The sequence below is a fragment of the Venturia canescens genome, chromosome 1 (assembly GCF_019457755.1).
Source record: "Venturia canescens isolate UGA chromosome 1, ASM1945775v1, whole genome shotgun sequence".
Taxonomy (NCBI): Eukaryota; Metazoa; Arthropoda; class Insecta; order Hymenoptera; family Ichneumonidae; genus Venturia; species Venturia canescens.
This window is the reverse complement of record NC_057421.1, coordinates 16,885,549-16,896,371: the sequence shown is the minus strand read 5'-3', so window position 1 is coordinate 16,896,371 and position 10,823 is coordinate 16,885,549. Positions and strand designations below refer to the sequence as shown.

Genomic DNA, 10,823 nt, shown 5'->3' with positions numbered 1-10,823 from the left:
CATTGTACACAGCTGAGAAACTTCGACAACAAAAACAACGTTTTTGTACTGTTGAAATATCCTTGAAACCATTTCCATATATCCAAAAATATTCCCGAAAACAATCGATTTCTTGGACCTTTTGAAGCAGGATCCTCTTAATACAGACAAATGTTTCAATTTTCAGTAAATCCTCAGAACGAGACAAACATTAGAAATTTCGAATATTTTTTTCTACCGCTTTTTCTGCTGTCCATGGCAGGTGTCGTTCATTGATTTTCCTCATCAATTGTATCATTTGGTTTTCACGATCGATCACATTAGAAGTGTGCTGAGAGATTAATGTTCCCTAATTAATCGCCTACAACTTGGGTAATCGTTCGGAATGCAAACGAAAAAAAAAACAGCTTCATTAACAGAATCAACGCAGCTGAGAAAATAATAAATGAAGAATAATGAAAATAACGAAATCATGACAAACGCAATTGTTCGTCGTTTTAATATCGTAACGCAAATGTCACGACTCAGTACTTGCACACGTTTTCTCATTGCGTAACGAGCTTTCGTTATGCTTTTGCATGTAAGGAATTGTGTACCTTAGAATATTATATGCTTAAAGTGTTATAGTGTGTAGTGGAGCAAAAGAGGCGAGCTCCGAACTCACTCTACTGTCCCCCCCTCGATCGTTCATCGTAGACGATCGTTCATCCGGTTGGTGAGCGGGACCCTGCACTTAAAAATCAACTACCAGTATTCACAACGTGTTAAACTGCACAAAAAACCTTTCGTCATATGTTTCTGCTCTAGTTCGAAAAGATTCTCCTTCCGAGTTCATCACTTCTGGTCACTTTTGTTAGCTTTTCACCCAATTGTTCAATCCAACAATTTTGCATGTTCTGAGCCACATTAGTTGATCGTTACTTTTAAAATCGTTAAAAAAATGGTATTTCTGCTACACGAATTGTCTTTTAATCGCGCAGCGCCTTTCCCATGCACTTAATCAATATCCCGATGTTGAAGTCGCGCTAGGAAAGATGATCGATTATCCAATTTTAGTTTTATTTTCATAACAACATTCTAATACCCTTGAAGATTGCCAACGAGAAATCGTTCGTGAGTTTAAATTTCCCACGTATTAGAAGTAAAGCTAATACGTGGCGAAGTGTCTGCTTGAAATAATTATCGAAACGGCACGTCCCGCCTCGAAATCGTGTTTTTCTCACGGTCTCGTCACGATATAATGAAAAAATAAAAAATCTTAGAGCTACAACATCCCTCATCAGCTTTTTAACGAGACCTCTTCGTGTTTTATCAACCTCGGATTTAGGCGCCAGCGTTTTGAAAAGCTAATCGCTTCAACCGTTCTCAACTTTTTTAGATGGAAGCTTTCTTAAAAGTAGCTCCACTACGTCCAACGATATATTTATGTCACATACATTCTGGTCCCAATGGAGACGCGAGAGAATTTCACCAATTATACATCACACACACATACATGTAGGAGCAAAACGCTCTTCCGCATGTTTCAAGTCAAGGCGGAATTCCAATTACTAAAATTCATTGACGCTCATAGTCTTCTGGCATCAATTATACAGATCTACATTGACATAAGTTGTTATTTTTTGTCTGGTCTCGACGTGAGAGAGCCTCTTGTCTTCAAATAGCTGAGACTAAGGGGTCGCTGGCTGATCGTCTTTTTTTCGGTTAAATTACATTTTCCTGATTCTCTTTTGATAAAATACTCAACAAAAATAGTTTTCAATTTATTACCATTTCGTTATTTCAATCAAAATTGCTTCAAATCTTTTTCCATATGAAACTAGAGCCCCGGCTACCTCATTTTTATTGTATTGTTTTTATCGTTTTTTCGCTTATTCCTGTTTTTCAGACACAAATGAGTAATTTGATTTAAAAGTGGAAAAGATATTGAATCCTCCTCTTTCGAATAAACGATGAAAACGAAGATCCGGAGTTTTGTAAAACCACAAATTTTCGATCGAATCGTGACCTTGAATCTCGCCAGAGATTCATTTTTTTTCAATTTTTAATTGCGAACAGACCATAAAAAGATGAAGAGATGGAAAAGATTTGAAAACAAACGAATATTGATTTCATATTTTCAATTTTTGGGGCACCGGTTTGATATTCTTAGAAGTTCCATTTATTTTCCATCATGCTGACAGACTTGCGTAACGATTACCCGAAAAAATAATTTTCGTAGCATTCAATGTTTCATCATTATTAGTACGATTATCATGAAAATTTTTATCTTCGAATCATCCAGTAAAATACAATTACGACATTCGTATTCATAAGCAATTCTGTGAAGAAATTGTACATGCACATAAGATTTGTTGTTGTGGAAAAGAGTTTAAGAAATAGATATTTGGTAACTTGGTAATAATATATGACGAAATGAAATAATTTTTTTTTGTTGAAGGTATGAAGGTTGAAGGTATTCGTGACTCTACACAAAAAACTGAGCTAATAATTCGGGGAGCACTTACCTTCAGTGTACATAATGGTGCAGAAGATGAAAAATGTTGAATAAGAAAAAAGCCTCTAATCCAAATGTTTGTGCAACGATTGATGACGAGCTACGAATGAAAAAAATTGACTATGCCCATCACAATTGTTAAAGTCCTAAAAGTGAAGTGGAACAAAGATTCAATGCTCGTGATTATTTGATGATTAAAATAAATAGTCTCATGAGTTAGCATTCTCGATTCACAGGGTGTTGCATGAAAACAGTAATCGGTCCCCTCTGCGCAGGTGTCATAAAGATCATTTTTCATTATTCACGCTCTCATTTTCGAGTGTGAAACTTGGAAGATCTTACAAGCGATGGAGCCTTGAGAAAACATTTCCCTTCTCATTGCGCACGAGGATAAGAAGCGTGTCATTTTTTCATTCGTCTCAATTAACGTCACGGACTCTCTTTGGGACACAAAAACAAACCTAAGAGGAAAGAAAAAGCACGACGATATAATAAAAATTGAATGAATGCGTCGCTCGTGAGAGCACGATTTATTAAAGGTTGTTATTCTAACGCTCGAAAAACTATTTTAAAAAATTCTGTCTCCTAATTCTTTGGGAGAACGTCTCCGAGAGTGAACGTGCGAAATGCTTCCAGCACGTTTTCTAAAGTGACATTATCATTACGTGATTCTAGGTCTCGTGTCGTCATGAGTATGTATGTTAAGTAATTAGGGACGAGTGAGAGGACGAATATGAAGGAAGATTATACAAAAGAGGGGGAGAGACAGCGGTAACGAGACAGTGACCGTTTCTCATTGTCAACTTCTGTTACGAGCGACTTCTGTTCAACTCTTAATGCATTGCAAATCGACGCACTCTCGTTGGAACAATTATGAATTCGTATGACAATCGAGGGGCAAATGTTACCTCATAATATGAAGAAGAAAAAAAAATCCTTAAACTCCACTTTCTTTCTGTGAAAGTTTCATCGAAATCTGAGCATTTTGGTTCTCGGTTATCGCGAGCAACCAAACTTATTTTCGTCATAACAGAGGTACGAGAGTACGAGGCTATTTCATAATAACGAATGAAACTCTAAAATGCTTCTACTGAATACAAGACTTTGTCTCGTTGTGAATGATGTGTGTGAACAATGATTTTATTGGGTATGAATATTTTTGAAAAATTTTGCTACATGAGTGACGAGTGTCCGGGACAGTTGCTGTAACAATGCAGCATAAAATATGCATGTGAACGGAGAGAAGGTTGTTTGACTTTCTCAACAGTCCTGATATGAAATAATGTTTTTCCTTAAGCCTCATAAAAAATAATATTGTCGCCCTATCGACGATGTTAATCTCAGATAAAAGCAGTCTTTGCAAATACAGTCGTGAGAAATCTATCGACACAAATGCACGGTAACATATTTTAAAATGGGTTTACGATAAAATACATTTTATTTGGAAAAACATGAGCACGGATCTGCGGTAAAAGGCGTGGATTTGAAAATTAATAATAATCCGTGAATGCGCCCGTTTGTCTGCGGCTGTCTCGAGGAAATAAATGCGAGGATGTGTTCTTATAATTGACGTGTGTTTCTTGCATGCGGGATCACGAGAGTGAGCGCAATCGATTAAAGCACACAGTTACATAATTGTACCTGTCCTTCGGATCATTAGCGTCCCCTCCGTGCGGCGGTGTGTTCGTTCTATATACGTTTCGTGAGCCGCCCCACCGCGGTGTGCTCGCGAGAGATCCTCGTGAAAGGCAAGAGCGAACTGAGAGGATCGTACGTATACGTAATCCGAGGATTTTGCCGCTTCGTGTTGCACAGCAGAAGCGATTGGGTGTGCGTTTTATTATTCGTGGGACTCAACCCGGCGGCGTGCGTGTGTATTTGTGGGCTTTTTAAATCGAGAAACCCTGTCCCTGATCGCGCATCTCTCTCGCTCCCGCGTCTCTCTTTCCCTTTCCCTTTTCTCGGCCTTCTTTTCTCTCTCTCTCTTTTTCGTCTTTTTCTCCGCAGCTTGAGCCCCTCCCCGATCGGAATCGTTTCCCTTTCATTTTCGATTTCGCGGAAGGTTCTTCCGCAAAGGGTGTCTGCGCCACTTTCTTTTTACCTTTCACGTCTGAGAGAGACAGACCCCAATAATCTCCCTACTCACTTCCTTAAGTGCGGAGGAGATAAAGGCATTCATCTCGTTAACGAGACCTCATCGAAGTGCCAATACGAAAATTGACAGGTTGCCTCATTTTTTAGACTTCTTTCTATCATTTCATTACGCTGAATGCGAACATCGAATGTTATCGTTTAAAACCAAGATCGAGTTACTTAACACTAGATAGCAAGGAAATTGGCTGTCTTTTTAAATCTCAATAATTCAACAAAGACTGAGTTTTTCGTGTGTTTTCTCTAAACATTTTATTGCAACGAATAAACTAGTGGAATTAAAAAAGGAAGTAAAATAATTTAATTATGAAAGTAAAATGATCGATTTTGAGAAAATATGAAAAAATATTGAAATGCGTTTTAGTTAATAAAGAAAAAAGTTAATACTTTCCTGTTTTGGAAGGATCTTCGAAGCTTGTGGGATGCTCAATGCAGTGAAGAATTTTGAAAGTGGAAAGAAATTTATCGACAGGTTCGATTTTTCCGTCTCGTAATTTTCAGGAGATTTTAAAGGTAAACCGCGACTTCATATCCATAAACGGTGAAAGTGAGAAATCGTGTTAAGTATCGCAAAGAAATCTTCGCAGGGCGCGGTGCGCATAACAGGTCTCATTGTTCGCCATAGTTGACGACGCACGATGCGTTCCCGGAAACATTCTCCAGAGACTGACGAGTCTTTCGATTGCACAATTCCCTCGGACGTCCATTTTTGGCTCAATTTCTCGAGACCCTATCATCAAACGGTTGCGAAACTTCCGTTCTTTCTTCGCGCTTGCTTCTCTTCCTGACTGAGATTCGGTCCACACAAACCGCAACATGAATCTCAGCACCTAAGAAAATTTGCACTTGGATTACGTCAGCAAAAAAGGGCAAACTTTTGAGAAGTTTGTGCAGCGGAGGGTTCCCGAGGGAATTAAAATCGAGTCCAATTTTCCCCCCAGAAAACCACGTTTCTCCTATGCGGTAATGGAGCTCAGTTGTACATTTTTTTCTTCATTTTTAATAACGAAAATAACGATGCAAAATAAAATCAAATTTGACAAAATATTAACGTAGAAAATTCTCTAGATAAACAAAAATTTTCGATGAAATGCAAAAAGATGGTTTCTCACTCCAATTATTATGGTTCTTTTCGAAGAGGTTAGAGCAAAAAAATGTTCGCACCTTCCTACCATAGCAGTCCTTAAAACTGTCCAAATGAGATCGTTTCCAAAAAAAAAAAAAAATACTTTTCTACAAGACATTCGACTTTATTTTATTAACAAGCCAAACGCAATAAAAATACGTCTATGAAAATAAAAAAAAAAAAAATAATAAAAAAAACAACAAATAAAATTAAAATAGAATGAAAAAAAAGAAAACAGACACGTCATTCGACGTGCAGGTGTTTAAATCCAAAGTCATGCAATAGAGTTATCGTGCCGGACCTTGAAATCTTGGTTAAATCTTATTCAAGATGTAGCTGTCGATGGAGCGTCGGAGAGATCACTATATAAATGCCACACGGTTGGTGTGCTTTCATCGAGAAAGCGAGAGTTTCAACTTACTGCAGTAATCGGGCAATGGGATCTCGTCCTCGTGTTTAAGAACGTTTTTTTCTTCTTTTCTATCGTTTTTTTTTTTTTTTTCATTTTATTTTTTTCGCGCATGGGCGACGCACGTCGTACACACGTTGCCGCAAGTGATGTACGTAAGATATATGTCTCAAGTACATTTACACATAAGTGTACATGTATATAAATAAATAAGTAAACGTTTGGCGAGCACAACATTCACTCTTTCCGCATTCCGTATATGCGGCTGCTCCGCACGTAGTGTCGAGTGTCTTCCCCGTTCGCCCGCAGCCGGATGACCGAGATACTTTGCTATAGATTTATACTACATATATTTACAGAGTGTCCTAAAAGTCAGGCGTCAAATAAACGAGTTAATGGATCGTTAAATTTCGAAGGGATAAGTGGCCATGCGTTTTTTTCTGTGATCCACCGCTGACGAGATATTAATTTTTTAGTGACGTCCGGTTCAGGGCCCCAGCGGCGATATCGTGGAGCAGAAGAAGTGCTGCGAATGATAATTTCTCAACCGTCCTTGGTTATGGAGCAGCACTTTAGTCATGAAGAGAGCAGGAAAACGATGATTTTATTATCGAATTTTGATTGGGTCAATGTTCCTCATAAATTGGAAGGAGCTTTTGGCACAGCCTCTATCTAATATGTACTTTTGCACAAAATCGTGTTCCATATACATGTACGTCATTGAATGAGAGGCTACGCGGAGGCGCGGTGAGACAATGCGCAAAGGAACTAGTCCACCAGTTTCACGTGTCTCGACAGCGAATTCGAGAAAACTCGAAGCTCTTCGGAGCGCGTATGCGTGACGTGCAGTCATTAAAACCGATTCAACGGTATTAATATTGATGAGCCAGCAGCATCACACCCCTCCGGATAGTGTACGTTTGTATTCGCACGTACACAGGATTATTGGGCTCGTTAAATTTAGCCGAAAGGGAATTTCCGAAGGATTGCGAATGGAGGATGAATTGTGTGCCGATGTAACGGATGGGCATGCAGCTTGGAATCCCTTGATCGCTTTCTCATTCATTTCGTTTCGTTATATTGCTCGTTAAACTCTCCAAAAATGGGCACTGATCGCGACCATTTTTTTCGTGGGTATGGAAAAATTGTTTTCTCGTCGACGGCCGGACATGTCTCAAACTGCATTTGGCAACGCTGACTATGCCAGAAACTCTCCCTGATCTACGGGGGACTGAAATCCTTTCGGGAAGTTACGATTATTTGAAAAATCATGCTCTCGCTCTTGGAACGATCGGAGGGTGGAGTACGAGTGGCTAAAAGTCGGCCAGGATTGTTATTGCCCCGAGAAATTTCGAGTTTCCATAGCACGTGTTTGGTACGTGACTCAATGAGTGGATCGACTCTCTTCAGACGTCTTCGTTTTACTTCGATTCACCGTTTTCGTTTCATTTCTTCGAGTTCTATTTTGCCTCGCTGGCCTTGATTCCGTCATTCAATAGTACCTTTCCTCTTGTCTTTTCTCGTTGTAAATTGCATAGTCGAACTTGTGTCCTCGTTTTATCGGTAACTCGGTGCCTATCCGGCCACTTATCAGTGATTCTAAACATATCGAGTGCGACGCGAGCAGACTCTTTTGCCAGTGTTTCTTTTTTTTAAACTTTGATCTCTCTCCTCTTGACACGTTCGTTCATGATGACAAAGACACAACGGGTTCCTCGGGTCAAGCACATTCCGACGAGCACCGCGAAACAATCGATTCTCTACCCTCTAAATCAGTGATAGGCTGGAGGAGAGTACTGAACCGAGCACCGCGCTCAACGAGATCACCAGTTTTGCTGACAGGAAGGATGAGCTGTGAAGATTCATGGCCGAGTTGTAAAAACCGCTGCCAAATACCTGCAGTCCCGCTGTCTCGATGCTCCTCTTGCAGTAGTCACCGTCTGAAACAGTGAAAAAACAATTTTGAGAAGGTCCTTCCAATCCTTCGAAAATACATATCCAAAAAAATCTTTTTTCTTCCTTTTTTTTTAAAACTCTATAGAAAAATTCCAAGAAAAAAGTTGCATTCGGTAACGTTCAAATCCGTTTGCATAATATGTTTATATCCTGGGAACTTTGGGCGACTTCACAGTGATGGGCTAATGCATTAACGACCGAGGATGGATAACATTGTTGATACTGTGACGCGGGCTGGGAGTCTCCATAATTGCTCACTCGAACGATCCGCATGCACCAGCGTCTATATTGCGTTATATCTGTACTCACATGGGAGTAAGACGATTCAAGTTGTGCGCAGCGCGAGGAAAAGAATTGAAAAATATGAACGAGCTCACGGTTTGATAGAATTTCATAGCAGATTGCTTACACTCCTCATTGTCTATGGGTGCTGAATTCCCTTTGAATAATAAATTACAAAAAAAAAAAGAAAAACACGAGAGAGAGAGAGAGAGAGAGAGAAATGCTAAATAGCCATGAAACTTGGGGTAATCGTGTGTACGCCTAACACACTATAAGCTCATTTTTGTTCCGAGCACACACTCCTAACTTACGTTATATGCGAGGCAGTTTGAGGAGAAGAAAACAAAAAGAGATACAGACAGTTGCACAGCGCATGTTGCTGCTCGGAAAGCGCAATATAGAAATAGATAAGTGTGTCGTGGGAGCAAAACAAAGAGCAACGAGGCATGGAAACGAGATCGGGAAAGGATGTGGGGGGCGCCTCCCTGTGGATACCGCTCGGAGCACACAACAGGGCGGACGTCGAACGTGTCTCTCACGACTAGACGCTCCTATTTGTGTGCAAACTCGCGAATGCCGGATTCGCTCAGTTTCTATCCCCTGAGCGTTCCACTCTCTTTCTCCGTCTCTCTCTCGCTCTTTTGATTTCCTGCGAGCTCGTTCTTTCCGTCCATTCGATCTCGTGCATGCGATTTCTTCGTATCGGGGGACGAAACTCGATGGAAAAGGACTAGGTTTTGTGACTCCGGCGACGCGAAGGTCGTCTGAGAGACTGCTTTCGAGTTGGGCGATGTCGCTCCAGAGGAGGAACGACGGTCGAGGATTCAAAGAGAATAACTTGAAACGAGGAAGAACTGATGATTTCAGGAAACTCGTGAAAGTACCTTAAAAATGCGAGTCCACCGGTAAGTAACTCCAACTACCAAATTCGTCACGTGCAACGAATGATTTTTTAACACACATGAAATTATAACGTTCGAATTCAGACTGCGAGAAAGAAAATTGATTTCGCCTTTTCACGATCACGATCCTCGTGTTGGAGAATCGTTTTTATAATGACGTAACCACACCGGCTCATTGCGGATTGACAATTTTCTCCGTCCCATTACAATTTGTTCTACTCGACAAAAAAAAAATACACGAATAAATAAAAAAGCAGCATGTCATTCTTGATCCTAGTGTTAAACGCATACTACCTTAACTTCTCGGAGGCTCGCTCTAAGGTTGCGGATTCTGTGACTCGTTCCGCGAATAGATCCTCAACAGAGGTTGGCCGACGCCAGCCCCTTTCGCTCTCATTCTACCGATTTCATAATCATTCTCGCTTGGCCCAGTCACCACAGATATACGCCGCAACTTATATACATAATACTACTGATATAAATATATGTATAGACTTAAATACATCTTGGTTGCAGTCCCACGGAACTCAGGGCACCGGGACGGACTACACAATCGAGAGGCTCGATTTCGTTCTCGTTGCTCTCTTCGCATTTTTTTTCTCGCTCCTTCGCTCGCGCAGCCTTCCTATAAGCGCCCTCGGGTGTCGGACAAAGCACAACCGGGATCCGTGCCGATTATATATGTAACTGAGCGTAATAACGCGCGGAGCGAACGCCATGTAAAAATTAATATAATCACGTATCGAGCCGTGTGAGCCACTAGGAGATCGTAAAGTATACACTCTCCTCGCTCCTTCGCTGTATATCTGCAGGAGTGAACGCTCCGGCCGAACAGTTTCCGGGCAAACGATTCTTTTTCTTTTATCCTCGAGCGCCGCTCGCGTTTCCGTTACGTGATACGTTCTGACCCCCGAGACGGCTTCCTCAGTTCCTCGATTATCAATGAAATTCTTTGAAGTGTTGTCCGGAACGATTCCAAGTTGGCGCTCTCACAGATATTCAAAGATTCAAGTTCAGCAAACGAATTCGGCTGATTACACGCGCGTGGAATATGCTGCGAGGATAAATCTACTCGCTTTGTGGCATGTCCACGCTAAGAAATCTCATTTTATATGAAATTTTGGTATCGATCAAAGGGTTTTCGAAGTCAAGATTCACAGGCGAATACTTCGCGGTTTAAATGGTGGTGATGAGCCTTGAAATGAGTGTAAAAAAAATTGATGGGCGTATCGAGGCTAATGCTTTGGCGAGATCGAAGTGACACTTTCGGACGTGAAAGTTGAATTTTTGTAGAATTTTATTTTATAGTCAAACGTTTAGCTTTCGAGACCTTAATATGGCATCGATTCTATAAATAACCATAAGTACGTCTCAGTCTCCAGCGACGAAATGATGTCTTTGATTTTCATTTCGGTTGATTCGAGTGACAAGAGTCGTGAAAAATGCATAAATCTGCAGAGATCGAATGACTGGACCGAGATAAAACTCGGCTTCCTGCATCCGGGTGATTACGTGAGTGAT

General features: G+C 40.6%; 1 protein-coding gene across 1 annotated transcript in view; it reads right to left on the bottom strand.

The window, feature by feature from the left end:
• Positions 1-5,607: 5,607 nt before the first annotated feature.
• LOC122409888 (angiotensin-converting enzyme Ance-3) overlaps positions 5,608-10,823 on the bottom strand; it is a 44,051-nt gene continuing 38,835 nt past the window's right edge. The window contains exon 13 of the mRNA XM_043417783.1: positions 5,608-8,102. Coding sequence (XP_043273718.1) covers positions 7,930-8,102 — 173 coding nt within the window. The 3' untranslated portion in view covers positions 5,608-7,929. The remainder of the gene's footprint in view (positions 8,103-10,823) is intronic.